General features: G+C 43.6%; 1 protein-coding gene and 1 long non-coding RNA gene across 10 annotated transcripts in view; both read right to left on the bottom strand.

The window, feature by feature from the left end:
- Positions 1–2,701, bottom strand: part of TARS1 (threonyl-tRNA synthetase 1) — a 29,629-nt gene extending 26,928 nt beyond the window's left edge. For 2 of the 3 annotated variants that reach the window (XM_073343686.1, XM_073343687.1), the window contains exon 1: positions 2,493–2,697. In XM_073343686.1, coding sequence (XP_073199787.1) covers positions 2,493–2,501 — 9 coding nt within the window. In that variant the 5' untranslated portion in view covers positions 2,502–2,697. Of the gene's footprint in view, positions 1–2,492 lie in introns of all 3 variants that reach the window. The other variant, XM_073343688.1, reaches the window with a different exon arrangement.
- Positions 2,702–5,079: 2,378 nt separating this feature from the next.
- LOC140911185 (uncharacterized) overlaps positions 5,080–22,371 on the bottom strand; it is a 466,388-nt gene continuing 449,096 nt past the window's right edge. For 3 of the 7 annotated variants that reach the window (XR_012158854.1, XR_012158855.1, XR_012158849.1), the window contains 5 exons: positions 15,033–15,094; positions 10,605–10,673; positions 9,278–9,528; positions 8,414–8,618; positions 5,080–6,956 (listed from right to left, as the gene is read on the bottom strand). This is a non-coding gene — a long non-coding RNA (uncharacterized lncRNA). The remainder of the gene's footprint in view (positions 6,957–8,413; positions 8,619–9,277; positions 9,529–10,604; positions 10,674–15,032; positions 15,095–22,371) is intronic. The other 4 variants (XR_012158850.1, XR_012158853.1, XR_012158852.1 and 1 more) reach the window with 4 other exon arrangements.

Below are 22,371 nucleotides of genomic sequence, written 5' to 3'. Positions count from 1 at the left end.
CATCCTGGCCACTATGGATGTAGAAGCCCTCTACACCAACATTCTACACAAAGATGGACTACAAGCCGTCAGGAACACTATCCCCGATAATGTCACGGCAAACCTGGTGGCTGAACTTTGTGACTTTGTCCTCACCCATAACTATTTCACATTTGGAGACAATGTATACCTTCAAATCAGCGGCACTGCTATGGGTACCTGCATGGCCCCACAGAATGCCAACATTTTTATGGCTGACTTAGAACAATGCTTCCTCAGCTCTCGTCCCCTAATGCCCCTACTCTACTTGCGCTACATTGATGACATCTTCATCATCTAGACCCATGGAAAAGAAGCCCTTGAGGAATTCCACAAGGATTTCAACAATTTCCATCCCACCATCAACCTCAGCCTGGACCACTCCACACAAGAGATCCACTTCCTGGGCACTACGGTGCTAATAAGCGATGGTCACATAAACACCACCCTATACCAGAAACCAACTGACCGCTATGCCTACCTACATGCCTCCAGCTTTCACCCAAACCACACCACATGGTCCATCGTCTACAGCCAAGCTCTACGATTCAACCACATTTGCTCCAACCCGTCAGACAGAGACAAACACCTACAAGATCTCTATCAAGAGTTCTTACAACTACAATACCCACCTGCTGAAGTGAAGAAACAGACTGACAGAGCCAGAAGAGTACCCAGAATGTCACCTACTACAGGACAGGCCCAACAAAGAAAATAACAGAACGCCACTAGCCATCACCTTCAGCCCCCAACTAAAACCACTCCAACGCATTATCAAGGATCTACAACCTATCCTGAAGGATGACCCAACATTCTCACAAATCTTGGGAGAGAGGCCAGTCCTTGCTTACAGACAGCCCCCCAACCTGAAGCAAATACTCACCAGCAACTACATACCACACAACAGAACCACTAACCCAGGAACCTATCCTTGCAATAAAGCCCGTTGCCAACTGTGCCCACATATCTATTCAGAGGACACCATCACAGGGCCTAATAACATCAGCCACACTATCAGAGGCTCGTTCACCTGCACATCTACCAACGGGATATATGCCATCATGTGCAAGCAATGCCCCTCTGCCATGTACATTGGTCAAACTGGACAGTCTCTATGTAAAAGAATAAATGCACACAAATCAGATGTCAAGAATTATTCATAAACCAGTCGGAGAACACTTCAATCTCTCTGGTCACGTGATTACAGGCATGAAAGTTGCGATATTACAACAGAAAAACTTCAAAACCAGACTCCAGCGAGAGACTGCTGAATTGGAATTCATTTGCAAATTGGATACAATTAACTTAGGCTTGAATGGAGACTGGGAGTGGCTAAGTCATTATGCAAGGTAACCTATTTCCTCTTGTTTTTTCCTCCGCCCCACCCCACTGTTCCTCAGACATTCTTGTTAAACCCTGGATTTGTGCTGGAAATGGCCCAGCTTGATTATCATACACATTGTAAGGAGAGTGATCACTTTACATAAACTATTACCAGCAGGAGAGTGGGGTGGGGGGGAGAGAAAACCTTTTGAAGTGATAAACACCCATTTTTTCATGGTCTGTGTGTATATAACATCCTCACTGCATTTTCCACTTTATGCATCCGATGAAGTGAGCTATAGCTCACAAAAGTTTATGCTCAAATTAATTGGTTAGTCTCTAAGGTGCCACAAGTCCTCCTTTTCTTTTTGAATACAGACTAACACAGCTGCTACTTTGAAACCTAACTATGCAGCAAACTCCACAGGGCAGGGACTTCCTTTTTCTACCCACCTGTAAAACACCTTGCACGGTTGTGGTTCTAGGCATTTTTAAACGTTAGTGCCGTCTAGAGCTTAAAGGCCAATGTGAAGAGTCCCAAAATCACATCGCTTTTAAATCGGTGGTTAAGAGATGACCATTTACAGTGGAAAGGGGAATAACGTTGGAGGGGATAGAAACAGACACGCTAGTACTTGGAGGTTTCGCTGTGCGCTGGCCATCCCTATACGTGTTGTTTAGCAGGGTTTCAATTGGCTTTTTGATTGCCTGGGGGCGGATCCCGCGCAGCCCCGGTGCCCGCCCCGAGCCCCGCTGATTTTACCAGGGATCCACGTTGGCGCAGGGGGCCCGATGGCAGGACCAGGGGAGCCCCTAATCCTGCGCGCTCTGCGGGGCAGGAACCGCGCCCTGCTGCGGGCGCGCGGTACCTGCCCCGCCGGCGCTGCCCGACCACGGCCGGCCACCCACCCCGCAGGGCAGGGCAGGGCAGGGCAGGGCAGGGCAGGGCAGGGCCGCGGCGGGACACCCTGCGCGAGCGAGAGGGGAACCCGCCACAGGGCCGGGCGGAGGGCGGGGGAGAGCTGCCTGAGGTGGGCCGGGGAGCAGGGGCTTTTCGCCCCCCGGTTCAAACCCAGCCCGGGGTCAGAGGGCCCGCGAGCCCAGAGCGCGGCGGGGGGGGGGACCCACATAGACCTCACCAGGCTCCCTACCTCTGCCATGCCGCCCTCCGCACGCAGCCGGGCCGGGTGCCGGTCGGAGCGAGGCCACGCGCAGGCCCAGCCGGCTCTGGCAGCTGATGCAACTGGAGGCGCGGCTGGTCCCGCCCCGGCAGCGGGAAGCGGGTTGGGGCCGGGCGGAGCCGAAGCCTGCGCGGGGTGACCTCAGGCAGCGCGAGGGGCCGGCGCGGGCCGGGCCCGCCCAGCACCGCCCTTCCGCTTCTGGCCTGTCAAAGGGCCGGGCCCGGCGCCATCGCTCCGCCTGGCCTCCCCCTCACCCGAGGTCCTGCCTGAGCGGCGTGGCCAGCCCGGAGACGTGTGCGGGGCGAGGCCCTGCCTGCCTGCGGCCCGGCCCTGGGTTTCCCACCCTGCCGGCCACGGCCTCTCGCGGCAGCCGTCGGCGTGAGGACCCCAGCCCCTGGGCTAGGAGATGACAAACTAGGGAGCCGGGCCGGCAGTGGGAGCAGAGGATTGCCTAGGCCAGATCACTCTGGTGACAGTGGGTATGGTAGCACCCATTGTTTCATGTTCTGTGTGTATATAAATCTCCCCACTGTATTTTCCACTACAGGCATCCGATGAAGTGAGCTGTAGCTCACGAAAGCTTATGCTCAAATAAATTGGTTCGTCTCTAAGGTGCCACAAGTCCTCCTTTTCTTTTTGCGGATACAGACTAACACAGCTACTACTCTGAAACCTATCAGCTACCCAGAGATCCTTGCCAAGGGAGCTTCTTAAAGTGTTGCCTACCTTTCCCTTGTTCCCACCCCATCATGCTATTGTGGGATTCCAGAGCTGATCTCCAAACCAAACTCGGATTACTAAAAGATGTTTTGGCATGGCCTCTTTTGGACCCATTTTGGCAGGGAGATGGACTCTACTGTACTCCAATGACAGGGTGGATGAGGTAATAATTGTAGTGGCCCAACTTCGGTTGGTGAGAGACACTTTTGAGCCACACAGCTCTTCGTGTCTAGCCATGGCCTGCCTGGCCCACCTCCTGGCTCTCGGGGAAGGGAGCAGACGTGCCTCTGTTGCATCAGTTGCCTGAGCTGGCTAGGCCTGTGTGTGACCTCGCCCTGGAACCTGGCTTTGTGCTGAAGACCTGAAGAAGAGCTCTTGAAAGCTTGTTTCTCTCACCAGCAGAAGTTGGTCCAATAAAAGATATTACCTCCACCACTTTGTCTTTAGAATGTCCTGAGACTGACATGGCTACAACTACTCTCTTGTACTAGGACTGTTCCATTTTGAACTACCATGATCACAGGCCCTGATTCTGAGTCCAGAGGATGAGGGACAAAGGTGGTTTACACCACTAGGATACTGGGTGGGCCAGTGGCATAAACTAGAGTGGCCCGAGGGGCTGTTCTAATTTACACCTGAGCTATGGAAGTCCACAAAGAACCATCTAGCAGCATAGCTAGAGCACTCCACCCACCACTGCCCTCCACCAATATGTCTTGCTAGCCCTGGACATGCCTTGGGGCTGGAGACTCTGAGGGAAGGCTGTGAAGCACATAGAAGAATTCTGCATTATATTTTATAAATATTTTTTGTGTATCTCTGTTTGCTTGAGCACTGTGGTGTGGCTGGCTCTATGAAACACTAAGGGTCAATTACCACTGGTACTCGCCGCATGTAGCCCAGGAAACAGGCAATGTCTCTAATTCAATTGCTCTTGCTCAGATGGAGACTTCACTGAATCCACTTCTGGAAGTCTGCTTCTATCCCACCTGGGGAGATGCATAAACCAGATTAACTAGGTTCTAGTGTCCCAGGACATGCAAAGGGACTTTAGAATGGATAAAAGACTGAAAGGACTACTTTTCTATGGCTATGCAAACACTGGTGGATGACTGGGGACACTTCACTGATATTAATATGGGCTGGTCAGGGAAAGTATAGGACAGTCACAACTTTTAAGAACACAGGACTGTTCAGAAAGCTGCAAGCAAGGGACATCTTTTCTGATCATTTACCACTTGAAATTGAAAAGCCAATAGTTATTCTGAGGGACCCAGCCTACCCCTTACTTCCCTCATTCATGAAACCATACACTGGTTTGCGTACTGGCTCTGCAGGTACAGAATGACAGTTTAATGTGCTTTTGGTAGATTGAAGGGTAGGATTTCAGTGAGAAAAATATGCTAATAGTTATAGCTGCCTGTGTTGTGCTGCATAATATGTGTGAGGCAAAGGAGGGAAAGCTGCCACCAAATGGATGATGGTGGAGCATCTGTCTGCTGACACTGAACAACAAAACACAAGGGCTCAACTTGGAGCTATGCGTTTGAGGGAAAGTTTAAAAGAGCACCAGAACAGTCAGCCACAGTTGTGTTCTGTACTGTTCTCTGGGCCTGAAGCTTTGGGTATTTAAAGTTATAACTATTACTGTGTGTTTTAGTGAAGCTATGAATTATGTGGTGCTTTCTGTACATTTATAAATATGACTGGGTGTTTTCCTGACCTTTTTATTTCTGTACAAGTATTGTGTGCTTTGAGTACCACTAAGCATTCCACAGTGTGTTGCAAGCTAATAAAAATAATTGTATTTTCTAACAATAGAAATTTATTGAGTGCCAAACCAGAGTAGAAGAACAATGTGCAAAAGGCAATGCAATACAAACTTTTAACAGATTTACAGAACTTAAAAATTGGAAAGGCAGCAAACATTTCTATCCATATCAGTCCACAAATGTAGTCCCTTGTGGCTATATGTACACCTGCCATGGTTCTCACAGGTCAGTGTATATGAATCTGTAGTTTTCCTTGTTGTCCCCTAGTGTGGAGTGATGGGGATATTTACATGCCATCGTGATGTCACGTGGTATGTTGGGAGGGATAATGAGCTGCTACCATGGAGTTCTCCAAAGACTGTAAAGAGTGGGGAGTCTGATTTTTAAACCAAGAGGTCAACCAGAGGTCTGCAACATTTGGGCTTTCGGCCTGAGAGGACCCATTATTGTCACAACCTCAGGAGTTCCCCTGAGGAAGGCAGATCAGCACTGCATGTTGCTAACGCTGTTGCAAGCATCGCAAAGCATTTTGGGCAGGGTCAAAGGTGTGAGTGGGGAGTGGAAGATTCTTTTGCAGGTTGCAAGAGGCCAAAGGGGGAAGGAGAAAGAGAGCAGAGAATGGGTTAACTCAACACTGTAGGTACAAGCTCAGTCCAACGATAAGATGCTGGCCCCAGTTCAAGGTCACAGTGCTAGACAAGAAGTTTATCCCTCACCCCGCCACAGCCAGCCATGAGAAAACCAGGGCTGCAGAGATGGAAAACACAGGTGAGATGATGAGGGGTGGGGGGGCAGCGCTTCATGTCCATGGAGCCGTTGTGTTTTGGGAAAGCAAAGAAGACCACAGAAAGCCGGTTTGGACGGGCACAAAGAGCACCAAGCACAGAGGTTGTGGAATGGAACACCCCCAAAGGAGCCTAGGACTTAAAACCCTCCTGAGAGCTGGAGCAATTCGGAGACTGGCAGCGAACCCGGATGACCTGTGTACACAGGACAGAACTCTCGACCACCCTTCCCCCTCTTCTTATGTTACACCCAGGCCTGGCCAGCCTCAGGTAGTGAGTGTGTGAATATGAACGTGGGTTAGGGCTTGGGGCACTAACACTTTCTTCCTTCCTCTGAGTGACGTGAGGAGCACCCATCACTCTCCACTGTTATTTTATTTTTATCAATAAAGCTTTAAAACTCAGTTACATGGTGTGTTCCGTCATCTCCTCCCTAAAGATCCTGTGGCCTCAGCCTGATCACCTGACGCCCAAGGCAGATTGGTGACATAAATCTGTCACACTATGTCCTGGTACATCTCCGTGTCCTTTTCCTGCTGGGACCCCTGAGCCTTTGTCCATGCTGTTGGTCATACTGGTCCTCCAGGGATAGGCGCCGACTCTGTGGGTGCTCCGGGGCTGAAGCACGCACAGGGAAAAATTGGTGGGTGCTCTGCACCCACCGGCAGCTTCCCGCCTGCTCCCCCCGCTCACCTCCGTCTCCACCACCTCCCCTGAGCACGCTGCGTCCCCGCTTTTCCCCCTAGCTCCCAGCGCTTGCCGCCACCAAACAGCTGTTTCGCAGTGGTAAGCGCTGGGAGGGAGGGGGGAGGAGGGAGAATGTGGTGTGCTCCAGGAACAGGCGGGCTGGGGCAGGGATTTGAGGAAGGAGTCCAGTAGGGGCAGGAGGGGGCAGAGTTGGGGCAGGGACTTTGGGGAAGGGGTTCGAATTGGCGTAGGGGTGGAGGCGGGGTGGGACCAGGGGCGAGCACCCACCAGCACCGGCAAAAGTTGGCGCCTATGCCTCCAGGCCCTTCATTCAAGGTCTGAGGCAGTACTGGCTTGCAGGATCTTGCAAAACATGCCCTCCTTTGTCATCTTCTTTCTTTGCCTCAACGGGATCTTGCATTCTACAGACGTGGAGGAGGCATCCCTCAAGACTGCAAAGGCAGCAGCTGCTGATAAAAGTGCACAGATATATCATTGGATTTATACTCACAATAGAAAGAGAAAGATAAGTTTCAAAACTCCCTTCCCTTATCCCCATAACAACTTCTAATAAGACATGTTTGTTGACACTTCAGCTTTGGAGCACTTCTACCCAGCATCTCTCTACAGTCCCAGCCATGTTGCCCATTAGGGATGAGGGGGCAGAAAGAAATTTTGGCTGCATGAAACAATAAAATTGCAGTCTCTAGTCCACGGGTGCAAGCATAGGGAAACGGCACTGAACATTGAAACTATTTTCCACAGTCAGGGCTAGTTCTAGCTGATATCCAGAGATCCTAGAAATCTGTTTGCTACGGAAAAGCATGGAATTTGCATTTTTATAGAGAATCTTTAGTTTTTATAATTTTTGAAAAATAAAATCCTATATTAACTATTAACTACATTTTACTGTAAGTACCAGTGTCACTTATTTCAATGCGCGCAACCTCCCCTCTTGTGGTTGATTTTAAATTTACATAGCTAAACATATTCCAATAAACTGCTTCCGGCGTATAGGGGTTCGCGTTTCAATGCATCTCAAAGTTCACTTCAGCCTCCAGATGTTAATAATTAAAGTTATGAAATGATGCCAAAAACTTAAAATCACCCTTAAAGACCATGTCACTGAGTTTGTCAAGGTCAAATTTCAAGTTGACGATAATGTTCTGTTCTGTACTATATGCAGCAAGGCTGCAGATTATGTCTGAAGGCAGACAATTACAAATTGCAACTCTATTAATTTGATTATAATAATTGATGTCACTGGTAGGCTTTGAACTTGCTTAAAAATTGTAAATATATCAATAACGCACCGTGTTCAACTGATACTTATATATATTGTGGCTAGGGAAACTAAAATTCAGCGTTCCATTTTAATCATGGAAAAACATGGATTTTTATGGTTGGGTTTTTTTGGGGTTTTTTTAGAATTTTGATTTTTTTTTTTAATCCTGGTAAACTAGGATCACTAATGATATCTTACTCCTGAGGGTAATAGAGGCACAGAAAGCATAACTGCTACTGGCATCCCAAAGCCACTTGTGCCCACATGCCACCAGCTTGTTAACTGCAGTGGTGCCTGCTGAAGATATTGTAAAGTGTCCTGGTAAAGTGTCCTATGGCAGAGGAAGAAATAAGGCAACGATGCCTATAAATCTTTAAGAGAATTTGCAGAGTATCTCCATGAAAGTTTCATAGAGATCTCTCAGAAAGATAAAAGGGACATCACTTTGTACATAAACAAACTGCTCCCTATTCCCCTTCCCCCTGCCTAACCCAACAGGGAAGTAGATACCTATTCTATCTCACCTTGTATGAGCAAAACAATTGAAAGCCAATACCACGGCTTGTTAACTTGGGAATGGGCCAGGCACCACCTTTAAATTTTAATTTGCTAAGGAAAATTGTATGTACTGTACACAGTTACCAAAGGTCCCTTCCCCTTTATCGGTCTCATCCACGTTTGGCTGGTTAGACTGTTGAGGACTATCAAACAGGTCTTGGCTCATGGCATGGCTGGAGTCCCCATGTCTGCCACCTCTTCTCCTCCTCCTTGCTGTTTAGCAGGGGTCTCTGTCTTGTGGGCCTCCAGGGTAGCCACAGTAGTTTGGGGGGTGCTGGTGTGGTCTCTGCTGAGAATGGTATGCAGCTTGTTGTAAAGGTAGTAGATCTGTGCTCAGTATTAGATCTATTGTTGACCTCCCTGGTCTTGTGGAATGCCTGCTGCAGTTCTTTCACTTTCATGCAGCACAGCTGATAATCCCTGTTGTAACCCTTCATGTACATCCCCTGTGCAATCTTTTCCTAGCTGCCCACCTTTCTACAGCTGGTCCATAACTGTGCTTCCACAGCCTCTTCTCCCCACAGGCCAATATATCTCCTGTGTTCTCCAGGCAGGAGCTCTGCAATTGTGTGGAGTTGGCATGGTTGGTTGGGCAGTTGCACACAAGGGAGAACTGCTAGGTGTACTTGCCCAGATGGGCAATCAAGAAAAGACATTTCAAAAATGCATGGGACGTTTTCAGGGGCATGGCTTCCCATCTCTATGACTCCTGGACAATGGAGTTTACAATTGTAACCAGAGCAGTCACTATCCCAGCGAATAGGGCATTGTGGGACAACAGCTGGAAGACTGTTAGGGTTGAATCCCACTTGGACCGTATTGACCTCAGTATGTTGACTGTGGCTCTAACTCTTTAGGGAGGTGGTTTTACTATATAATCAATGGGGCATTTACAACAAGCTTTAGAGCAGACATATGCACAAATAAGGTCAATGCAAGACAACGTACATCAGCCGAACTTTGTAGTGTAGTAGACCAGGCCTGAGGTCTCAAAGATACAGCTTGCCCTGGAACCATAAGATAGGGATAGGGCTGTTATGCAGGTCCTACATTGCACAGAGAATCCTTATTGTGTTGGCTGCTTTCTGGCCCCTTGCAGCAGTGATTTGGGGTTCTAGATTTTTGGTGTTTCATTCAGATAGTAAAGGTTACTGTGATAGGCAATAGACCATGCTGGACGTTACAAACCTAATGAAATGCTAAAAGACAAGCCAAGAGGATTAACATTAGTAAAATTATACTTATCTATACACAGACAAAAAGAAAAGGCAATTACTAAGACTATTATCCAATAGTTTAGCCATAAATGTAGGAACCTAAGAAGAATACAGATATTTTTGCATTTTTTTTAATTAAAAATGGGTTGAGGGGAGAGGCAGTTAGCTTGGATTTAAACATTCTCTTGCAATGTTTACGACCCCAAAATTGTTTCACTGAGTAGAACACGTGAACCAAAAACAATCAACCCCTTCACTTTATCACTGACCAAATGCCAGATATCGCATAAATGGTGAAAAGAAATGAAGTTTTTAAAATGTTGATGTTTAGTTTGATGGTGGCCTTTCAGACTAAAATCGATCAGTACAGCTGATTTAAAAGATTAAAAAAAAAACTTTCGTGTAACATCCCCAAAAATTATGTTGACAAGTAAGGAAAAGAAAAACTGTGCAATGGTCAGTTAAAAATGGACAAAAGATAATTAAATGTTAACATTGGCAGAAGTGTAACAAAAAATGTACTTTTGTTTTGTCAGAAGATGGCAGCAAAGATGCAAGTTTCTTCAGCATATAAAACTGGTTCAAGGGGGCGACCTGTTTATAACATTGGATTCAGAGAACTGCTATTTCTGAGATAAAAAACCAAACACTATTGAGCTCTTGTATGATTACGTTTCTCACCTCACACTCACGCAGTTTAACTACCGATGGGAGAATTAATTGATCCAGCACCTCAGTTGGTGTAAATAGTTGTAATTATTGATTTCAATGGAGCTATGATGATTATTACCAGCTGAGTGTCTGGCCTGTTTTGCCTAATGTCAAACTCACTTGAAAGTTGTGGTTGGAAAGACTGACTGGAATTAGAATGTTATTGGGTTCACATTCTGCTTAGAAGAGACTGAAAAAAGGAGCCAAGGAAAAAAAAAAGCCAGTGAAATAATAGGGAGAAAAATTGCAATGAGACTGTGAAACAGAGAGACTGGTGCAAGGGAAGTGGGAGTGAAGAAATGGGAAAGAGGTAAACATTTTAATAAAAAAAAATAGATACCACATACCCAGGCCACACACTTGTACCAGCCTCTTTTGGGGGATCCTTTTAGCCTAATCTGTGTAGCACAGCTTCCCTGTAGGTAGAAAAACATATTTGAACGTTTTCATGTTTGGTTTAAACTGAAGCATCCTTGTAGGAGAAATAAGGATTCAAGGAAGAAAAGGTCCACAAACTCTCACTAGTTTTTCAAACAAGAACATATTTGACAAGTTTGCCAAAAGCTGAACTCCATGAAATTCATCCATCCCTACTTAGTGTTAACAGTACGTAACTTCAGGCAGGACTTGGTTTTTTCCATGAGCCCCTCACTGCTGGACTGGCTGCTGAATCCACCCTCCTATTGAATTTACTGTCAAAAATCTAGGATTCCGTCTTTAAAATATAGAGTTTTTAATTATGGCTTCTTGCCTTTATGATTGTGAATCTTCTAATGGAATCTGATGCAGAGTTGTGCTCTGGAGTCTGCAAATAGCCAGGAACTATAGCCTATAGACCCCTAAACCATCTACTTCATATCATAACTCTTATTCTATTATTTATTTTCATTCTGTAAAGTGGCATCTATAATGTGCCCTTTGCCCCCCACCCCTGAGACAATTGACAAATGCCTACATATGAAAAAGCAGAGTCCGAGTCAGGAGTGAACTTTTTCTTTTGTCCAGTTTTTAGTGAATTATCTTTGGTTGGGCTAGTCTGGTACGGTGAAAGGCCTCTCTGAATGATGCCAGTAAGACAGAAATGAAAGAATAAACATTGAAGGAGCTTTAACAATACATGAAGTACAAAAAAAAAAAAAAAACCCCAAAGGAAACTGACACTTAAGCACCTGTGTGAAAATAACTTCATGGGTCTAGTTTAAACTGGTATACATTAGGAATATTGAGAGATGAAGCCTAATCTTTTGTTCTTAATTCACCTTTTTGAGGCCTCTGAATCATTAATGCAGTGGTGTCTTAGGGGCATTAGATAAATAGCTAATCTTGTATATTAGTAAAGGGTCCAGTTTTGTTTTTACATCAATTGCGGCTTGATGGGCAGGGTGACTATAGAATCCAGTCCTAAAGGTATTGCAACAAATTATTACAGTTTTCTATTAAAATGTACACCCAGAAACTCCAGATGGAGGTTTTATTTCTGTTTTTCATTTTAAAAAAATTGACTTTTGGAGATTGGTTTCAGAAATATACCCCATTTGTGGCTCTCCAGGTGTTGCCATTACGCACTTTGAATCTTATGTTTAGACTGTGCGAAGTGAGGTTTAGGACTTCTGGATTTCCCCTATATTTTCACTGACTCACTGTGTGACCTAGGCAAATCACTTAAAATGATACTCTCAGGTTAAAAAGTTGGTATATATATTTTTAAAAAGGTTCTTAACTATGTTATTAATCCTGTTAGAGTATTAAAACAAAACAATTCCAAAAATGTAATTTAAATTTTCTCTCCTCATCCCCCCAACCCCACCTTCTGTCTCTGTGGCACACCCTGCTATTTCTTACCTCACTTAAAACTGCCTAACTTTTAGAGCAAACTGTACACTTTTCAGCATCACCAATCATCCTACAAAAACAAAGCTTCCCTGCACATAAATGGGGTGCAACCAATTACATTCAGTAAAATTTTAACCCCAAAATGAGAGTTTTTTTCTGACCACAGTATTTGGCTCTTTATGCTTCTTCATATTGTGTAACTCAGTGTTTAAAGTTAAGAAGTGTGGTTTTATTACTGATTTTGTAGTAATGGAACTTTGTTGATTTCTGATAACCATTCCCTCCCCACCCCCCAATAGATATTCTTGAAATCTTTTTTTCTGGGATGGGCTGTAAACAGATCTCTTTTCTGAGCCCCCCAAAAGGACCACAGTGGAAATGTTTAAATAATAACACAAACAAAAAGGGAAGTCTTGTTTCACAAGACAATAATGCTTCACATTAAATCCACATCTAATTCTTTATTACCAGTCCTGTACTGAAAGCATTGTTATTGAGTGGGGCCTATTAATCCTTTGGTTTTCAAGAGAGGCCTTGCTGCATGACAACGTATGCTAAACCACCATAGAATATTACTGCATTTGAATGGTCAAAGGTAGAACACACATGGGGTGTCAGATGGGTTAATGGGAGTGGTGCTCACATATTGAGGAAAGACTAGGAGAAACTCTTGTATGTAAAAAGAAAAGGAGGACTTATGGCATCTTAGAAACTAACCAATTTATTTGAGCATAAGCTTTCGTGAGCTACAGCTCACTTCAACGGATGCATACTGTGGAAAGTGTAGAAGATCTTTTTATACACACAAAGCATGAAAAAATACCTCCCCCCTTTTCTTTTTGCGTATACAGACTAACACAGCTGTTACTCTGAATCCTGTTTGTAAAGAACTTCTACTTCCCACCCTCTTCTAATTCTACATTTTGTTAGCTGGCTATAGTGATGTAGAGTTATAACCAGTGGAAAATCAAAAAATTTAACTTTAGACACCAGTAGAAAAATAAGATAATATTCACAGTTCCACTTCACAACATTTGTTTCAAATGGTCTAGTGTCTGGGGCCTATCGGATAGCAAGTTTGTGACCTCGGTCCAGTTCAAAGTGGACATGTGTTCATATCAAAAAACCCCCATCATAATGGGCACTAGCTGGCAGCCTTATTGCCAGTCTTCATAGAAAGACAGGTGACTGACATGGCATGGAGTTACAGATTCCAAAGCCAGAATGGACCATTGTGATCATCTAATCTGACCTATATAACACAGGTCACACAACTTCCCTTGCACAGGGCTTTCTTTCAAGGAAATCCATCCAGATCAGGGTTGAGGCACAGTAGCATTGTAATATAGGGAAGCTGAACACATTATGTTGATAAATACAGACTTTAGCGTCCTGAGCTGTCACTTTGGCACCTTCCACGGGCATGACTTTTCCAAAATTCTCTTTATTATGCTCACTAGGGTTAGAAATGAATTCCAGGCACTGAGAACAGAGTCCAATCGCTCTCTCTCAGGTGCATACGCACTTTGCTGTTTAAAGTGATGTTTTCCCTAAAAATACTAAGAAAGATATTGTATTTTAGGTATTAGGGTCTTTTAACCTTTATTTTATTGTATTCATGTTGTTGTTGTTTTCCAGACATTTCCAGTGAAATATATTTTGTTTGCAATGCATGTTCTTGGATTATTTCTTAGCCATGACTCAAATGTTCTGGTGATCATCTCATGTACAGGCTTTATTATGATGTTTCATGGAAACATTCCAATAACATTTTTGCAAAAAAGAGAGAGAGAGAGAGAGAGAGAGAGAGAGCTGCATCTGAGCAAACAACAGCATCAGAGCAATATATAACAGTTTGCTCAGTGAATCTTGTCTAAATGATCACTGCCAGTTATGTAAAAAAAAGGTATTTTTTTATTTGTGTCCTCTTCATATGGAAATAGTTGAACTAAGACTTAAAAAAATAATTCTGAAGTTGAAAGTTATTGCAAGATCCTATAGTTCATATGTAAGGAATTGGTCCATATCTAGTTCAAGGAAGCCCTAAAATGGGATTTTGAGTGACTTCAGTATTAGCTACTACAGTAAAAGCTGTTATCCAGCATGTTGAGAGAATGGGGGGTAAGTCAAAAATTTCAGTTAACTAAGAGGGAGGGAGTTTGGGTACAGGAGGAGTTTCGGGGTGCCAGATCCAGGCAGTGCTCACCTTGGGCGGCTCCCCGCAAGCAGTGTCATGTGTGGAGAGGCACGGCCAGGTGTCTCTGCGTGCCGCCCCACCTGCAGGCACTACCCCACACTCCCATTGGCTGCAGTCCCCAGCCAATGGGAGCTGCGGAGCCAGCGCTTGGGGTGGGGAAACACATGGAGCCCCTGTAGCCATTCCTATGCCTAGGAACATTGATCACAGCCAATGGGAGCTGCAGGGGTGGCGCCTGTGGGCGGAGGCAGCACATAAAGCCACCTGCCCACACCTCTCCAGACATGTCGCTGCTTGCGGGGAGCGGCCCGAGGTGAGCACCACCTGGATCTGGCACAACGAAACCCCTCCTGTGCCCCAACCCCTGCCAGAGCCTGTGCCCTGCACCTCCTCCCAAAATGGCGGTTTATAGAGCTTTTTGGTTTGTGAAGTGCCAGATAACACAGCTTTTCCTGTATATGTAATAGGGTAGGAGGATTCCAGAGGGAGCTATGTCCAACTTTCCCAGGCCAATAAAAGGATTACCATGCTTCACAGCCTGTAATGAGGGGCAAATAGATGGACTCCCACTCTCTTCGTGGGGAAAATAAAAACACAACTTATTTGTTCTCCTGCACAAATCACTTCTTCCCCAGCTTTTTCACAGTTTGAAATAATATGGGCAATTGGTTCATCATCTTTAATATTTCTCCTCACCTCCCCTGCCAAGTGGCTTCTGCATTTACACACACAAACACACACTTACTTCTCGGTATGAAGCTTCCACTCGGTATGAAGCTCGGTATGAAGCTTTTTTCCATCTTCTTCCTGTTTAGAAAAGGGGGAGGAGGGAGAAATACTTACTTTATTGTTGCCACTTCCAGCCTCACAACTCGGACCCACCAGGGGCTGCAATTTGCACCCTCACTATTAACAAGTCTCAAGGACTAAATCTGCCTATAAGACCCTCACATGTCCTTGGAACCACAAGGCCTGACTATTTTAATGCCTTCTTAGCAAGGCTTTCAAAAAAGCTAAACGGAGAATGCACACACATGCCTGTTTTTTGTTTTTAAATTTCACAGTGATCACCGTCACAATTACAGGGATAGCTGCACGTCTGTCCCCTCTCTGATCCCTGTGAATGCATCCTTTTGGATGTCAGTCCCCATGCCTTTACCTCTCCTGAGGTGGAATCACTTGATTCTCCCACTCTTAGACCAGACCCTGGGCTAACAGTACTCTCTATCAGAGAGCTGTAGCTCACAAAAGCTTATGCTCCAATAAATTTGTTAGTCTCTAAGGTGCCACCAGTACTCCTTTTCTTTTTGCGAGTACTCTGTATGTCGACCATGGTTACCCAGCAGATCTGGCTGGACATGCTACCTGCGATTATTATGCTTGGTAGCCTGTGACCAGTGGTGAACAGAGTGACCAGACAGCCTTCTTAAACCAAAGTATTGTTTAATCTTGAAAGTAGGACTAAAGCTGTCATCGTGACTCAGTGGGTCACGTCTGAGAATACCAAATTCAGAACAAACTGCTGAGAAATAGACACACTCCCAAAAAACTGGTGGTTATTCTTCCATAAGGTAGACACAACAAACCACAACAAAAGTAAACTCCTCTCACACCACATTAGCTAATAAGAGGTCAGAAATGAAGCCTCCTTAGGTATTCCAGTTCTAGATTGAACACCCAGATTTAATGATGAGTGATTATTTAAAATCAATTTCATCAAGCAAAGAGTTCTTCTGATCCCAAAGGACCAGCCACATACCAGATCAATATACAACTCAGATCTTACCCAATATTCACACTGGTGCCAAACCTTTAGTATCTAATATCTAAAGGTTTATTTATAAAAAAAAGAAAGTGGTGAGAGTTAAAATTGGTTAAAGGAATAAACTGCTGGCTTAAGTCAAGTCTCTGGTTGCTTCCAAATAATTGGAAGGTCCTCAGTCTCTTGGTTAGAATGCGCCCATGAGTATAAATCCATAGTCCAGAGGTTAGAGCAGGAAAGAGGCAAAATGGAGATGTTTCCAGGGCCTTCTATAGCTTCTGCCACGTGGAGGGAAAGCTCTCAGTTTCAGTTTGTGGAAAGTTACAGGCACACAAGATGGAGTTCAGTCTAGTCACATGCCCTTGCATGCTTCGATGAATCATAGCAGAGGCCATTACCCATATTCTATTTAGAACATCCACAGGAAGGCCCATCAGGTAGGGATACTCCTCTTCTATAGTGCATTGCAAGTTAAGGGACTATTCAAGTTGAATAGTTGAAGAACACTTCACACTCTGCTGGCTAAACTAGATGTAGGTACCTTGTGGGAGTTACCCAGGAGCAAACATTTGAAATACAGGTACACAGACAATATTCATAACTCCTGATACAAAAATGATGTATGCAAATAGGATAATCATATTCAGCAAACCATAAAACTTTTTCATTGACACCTTACAGGATATACTTTGAACAAGATTTGTTGCAATCATATAACAGTGGTAAGAACAATGATCTACATGGTCATATTTTAATCATATAATGTCACAAAAGCATAAGGATTTTTAAAAATAGAACAGATATTAATACAGCAAGTGGTCTACACATATGTCTAGCTTACCTGGAGTCCTACTATCCTTGGATAGAGACCCTACACAGGCCTCACTTTTCCAGCGACCCCTCACCTCAGGGCTGGATTACCCAATAGGCAGAATAAGCACGTGCTTAGGGCACCAGCAAAGTATGGGGCACCAAAAAAAAAAAAGATTTTTTTTAAAAAAAAATTGATATTTGATATTAAAAAGAAAGCATCAAAGTAGTCATCATGGGAAAAATCAGAAATTTGTTAGACTTCCTTACACTCCACACTCTTCCCCCATTTCTCTCTTCTCTTCTTACTTATCCCCACCTAAACCAGGGAGGCGTCCTACTAGCGTAGATTGAAATAATGTGAAGAAATCAGATCCTGTCATGTATTGCAATAAATTTGTTTTATTATTGATATATTCTTCTGATTTATATGTACTTGATTCGTTTTTTTTTCTTTTTTATATATACACACACACACAGAGAAATACTGTACGTTGTGTAATTTGTTTTTGTTTTTTTAAGTTCAGATAACTGAGATAAGGGGTAGGATGAAACGTAACCGAATGGAGCACAGAAACGTAAACTGGCGGAAGAAAAGAAACAAAATAAGTGACATTTTCCAAAATCTTCCAAAGCTGACATCATTTTTCAAAGCGAATTCATCAGAAGCAACATCTTCTCTCAGTAGCACAGACTTCGTTCCAAAACCTGTAGGTGTTTCAGAGACTGACCCTTCTTCTATTGGTGAAACAAACACCATTCCAGAACATGTGGATGTGTCAGAGACTGTAACTGATCATCCTACTCCTGGTGGTAAAACAGACATTGTTCTAGAAGATATGGATGTGTCAGAGACTGAAACTGCTCATGCTGTAAATAGGAGGAAAGATCCTGGTATTTGGGTTGATTTCAGTACCGATGATGTAGCTTACTGGATAGATTGTGGACCAAATGACTGTCAACACCACAATGGGCCATTTGAGAAATCTCGTCAGACTTTTACCAACGGCAAACAAACAATATGTGATGAACTCACTGGTCTAATGAGTGACAAAGTTCGTTCAGCTATTGTGGATGAAATAAGTATTGCTGGGTACTTCAGTTTATCTGTCGACTCTACACCTGATCTTTCACATATTGATCAATTGAGTATTGTACTAAAATGTGTCCCCCACAGATGGAAAACCAGTTGAACGATTTATAATATTCCTCAATTTGAAAAGCCACACTGGTGAAGAAATGGCAAATCAAGTCCTGCCTTCTCTGTGCCAAGTTTGCAAAATAGATTTCTCAAAGAGCAGAGGTCAATCTTACGACAATGCTGCCAACATGTCAGGGCGTTATCAAGGAATGCAGAAGAAGCTTTTAGAACAGAACAAATATGTCATATTCATACTATATGCTGCCCACTCTCTCAATCTTGTTGGCCGCGGTGCTGTTGATTGTTGTCCGGTGGCAATAAGTTTTTTCTCAACAGTCCAGTTACTTTATACATTTCTCTCTGCCTCAACACACCGATGGGCAGCTCTTAAAACATATTTGGGCAATGATCGTTCGTTGAAATCTCTTTCTAATACTCGCTGGGAGGCACATGCAGTGGCAACAAGTGCAATTCTGGAGTCCTATTCAAAGTTTGTGGATGCATTAGAAAGTATAGCTGAAGACCAATCACAAAAGGGAGATATTATACGAGAGGCAAACAAGATGCAAGAACTAGAGTTTATATTCATGTTGACCATGTGGAATGAAATTTTACAACACTTTTACCACACAAGTAAAGCTCTCCAAGAAAAATAACTGGATTTGAACACATGTGCAGACCTCTGTCAATCATTAGCAGACCACTTACACACTTTGAGGAATGATTTCAGAAGATTTGAAGACATATCAAAAGATATCTTGCCTAATATTAACGACAAAGAAGCCCAGTCCCACAAGCAAATCAGGAAAAAACAAGCAAATGATAGGAGTGCAACAGAAACAGCATTGAATCCTAGAGACAAATTTCACGTATCTACTTGCTATGCTATAATTGATACATTTGAAGCTCATATGAAGAGGAGGGGTGAAGTGTACAAAGTAGTATCAAGTAGATTTTCTTTTCTAAATGATATGGACTTATCTGACAAACAATATTCACAAGGTTCCCAAAAGCTAGTTGACTTGAACATGAATCTCTGTGGAGAAGTACACCAGTTCCACTGTTATATGTGCGCAAAGTTTAATGAAACAGGAAAAATGAAATTCAGTCACATTGATCTTTATGACACAATATTGAAAGATGGAATACAATGTGTATTTCTAAATGTAGAGCTCATACTACATATTTTTCTAACATTGATGATTACTAACTGCTCCGCAGAATGCTCTTTTTCTCAGTTGAAAAGAATAAAAATATCCTCAGAGAACAACGTGTCAGGACAGACTTGATTCACTTTCCCTGTTGTGTATGGAAGTGGACATGCTTCGTCAAGTCAGCTTCGATGAACTTATCCAGAACTTTGCAATCAGAAAAATCTAGAAAGAAGCTATTTTAATTTCAGCATACATGTAAGTTTTGTGTCATTTCAAAAAATAAAATTTTATTTTACGGTATAGTATTGTTTTTATTTTGAATTACATGTTGGGGGGGAAGGGGGGACCATAATCTTTTCAGTGCTTAGGTTCTCTAAAGGTCTTAATCCATCCCTGCCTCACCTCTAGGGTCTGGTTGTCAGTCTGTGTCCCCTAACAATCTCTCCATCTGCTTGAGGGAGTGTGACCTTTTAAATTTAGACAGGGTCTTTGTTCTCAGGTGTTCACAAGCTTGGATCTCCCCTTGACAAATTAGTCCAGGGAGCTCAGCAGAGGGACAGAGGCTCTTGCATTGTCACTTCAGTGTGGACATCTCAAGCCATTGTTTAGCCTTCTTGTTTGTTTCCCAACAGTCCTATTGATTTAACCCATTAGTCATACAGTAGACATCCCGATAACCAGGTCAACATGCAGCGTTCATAAATTACTACAGAACAGCCCCACTTCTGCTACAATCATATTATGCTGACCCTGCATTCTTTATGTGGGCTATGAATGCATGGGTGGGGGGGGGAGGGCGCTAGTTTTTAAGTTAGCCTGGTTAGCTGCACTGTGGGAGGACCTAGTTTTGAGGTTTTGTCCATGAGCCTCATACTGACTAGTAGCCATGCTCAGGCACCATCCCCATTGTAGGAATTTCACCATTGCGCCTTAGGTTGTCCTTTTCCTCAAAGGATTTAACCTCCTTGGGTTCCCTCCTATGGGGGTCTAATCTCGATGCTTGACCTTGAGGGATAATGATGCCTTCTAGTTTACTTTTCTAATTCTACTTCCATAGCTCACCATAGATGACCTCAGAAAGGCTGTAGTCTATTTTGGAAAAAAAATGCTTTGCTTTCTGGATGTATTTATTCTTGCTACAGTCCTCCTTCCTGCCTATCATGCAAATAGTACAGGCTCAGAGGAGTCCCAGGTTCAAAGTCTTCATTCTCTCACTGCAGGATGGCTTCTCCACACTCCAGAAGGCTACACAAGCTGGCACTGTTTGATAATACTTGTTGTTTACAGAGAATTTACTATCTGCAAAGCATCTTAACAAACCTTTGCAAATCAGTCATTATATCACCCTCCACTTAGGGAGCTAAGAAAATACTATTCCCATTTGTACTGAAGGGGAGACTGAGGCATAGAGAAATTAAAAGACTTGTTCAAGACCATCTAGTGAGGCAGTGGCAAACTGGGATTAAAACTTGGAAGTTTCTGCCTTCTGGTCTGCTCAGCAGACCACTTAATTAAGCTGCTTCATTGGTGCTGTAATTCCTTATGTTCTGAATACAAAGGAAGTTCTTTAATGTCAAATATATGCTTTTTGAAGAAAGAGGTTTAATTGTTTTTGCAAGGTACCCAGAATACTTATGTTCACTTAAAAAGTAATATAGAATAATTGACAGTGCATGCATGGTGCTTGGGAATATTTCAGTGCTTTCCTATTTGTTTCTGTCGGAACTGCTGGAGTTATACTAGGTGTAGCCTAATTGGAAAAAGAATGAGTAGCCCCATGCTGGACTCAGGTTTGCTTTTGGATTTCTTGCTCAGTTCAGTACTTTGTTCTTCTCCCAATAATGACAGGAGGATGAAGGTAAGAAGCAACGGTGAAGTCTGCCCCCTGTGGGAAATGCTGGGATGCTTTTTTGTGTGCATGTGGACTAGCTCCTGCCGGTCTTTCAAAACAAAGGCAATTGAACTCTCTCTCTCTCTCTCTCGATTTAATTTTAAAACTGAGCTATAAAACTGCTTGACTTGCAACCTCACCTCCCCCCCCCCAAAAAAAAACCACCGTAATCCTGATGCCCCTTTCCCTGAAAAAGGATAGAAAAGTTTAATAGCAATAACTGTATAAAGGAATAGGAAGTAAACAAGATGCTTATTCTCTCAGAAAGCCTTAACTCCCCTTTAGCTTGCTACAGTAGTACATACTTTATTCTGTCTGCTTTGGCACCAGAAATTTAAAAAACAAAAAACAAACAAAAACACACCAAGAATTTTTCTCTCCTTTTGACCTAGGTCTGTAAGCGCACATACAGGAAGACTGATAACCTTTTAAAGCAATAAATTTTATTTGCCATAAAAGCATTTACTCCTGCTGTCAGCAGAAATGAAATTTATAACTAAAGGAAAGAATAAAAAGTCAAGTGTGCTCTTAGAAAGTTCAGAGTAAGCAGCATGCAACTAAGACCTTCCCTGCTAAAGGCCTTTATTTCTTTGATATGTTTCAGAGTAACAGCCGTGTTAGTCTGTATTCGCAAAAAGAAAAGGAGGACTTGTGGCACCTTAGAGACGAACCAATTTATTTGAGCATGAGCTTCCGTGAGCTGCAGCTTACTTCATCGGATGCAAGTGTAAATAACACCACACCCCCTAAGGCCTCCCCATCTTTGATGCGTAAATGAGGCCACCCCTCTCCCCTGAGGCTTTTAAACTGTTCAAGAAAGTATTCTGTTCCTGTGTCTGCTAGGTCCTGCCTTCCAGCTCTACGATCCTCTGTTGCTTTTGGCTTTTTGATCTTTTGCTCACCACACTCTACAAAAAGTGGTTTTATTAAAATATCAAATGGCCTCCTTCTGGTCAAATCTAATGGCCTCTTCTCTGTCCTCATCTTTTTAGGTCACTGTGGTGCCTGGGCCACTGCTGACCACTCCCTTCTCATTCATTGCTCTCCAGACTTCTGTCTTGGTTTCCTTTGGTTCCTGCTCCATCCATCTGTTGGTTTTCCTGAGAGCTCAATCCTCAGCCCCTTTCTCTCCCTCAATGCTCTCTCTCACGGTAAGTTTATTCATTCCCACCTCACTTTTACTATGTGAAATCAAATTTATTTTTTCACCCAGTGTCTCTTGTCCTCAGTCCAGTACGTCTCCCTCTCTTCTATGCTACCTGCCAATATTTTAGCCCAAACTCTTGTTATCTCCTGACTTGACTTTTGCATCTTCCTGCTCTTTGG

Source organism: Lepidochelys kempii, chromosome 5 (assembly GCF_965140265.1).
Source record: "Lepidochelys kempii isolate rLepKem1 chromosome 5, rLepKem1.hap2, whole genome shotgun sequence".
Classification (NCBI taxonomy): Eukaryota; Metazoa; Chordata; order Testudines; family Cheloniidae; genus Lepidochelys; species Lepidochelys kempii.
This window is presented reverse-complemented; position numbering and strand designations above follow the sequence as displayed.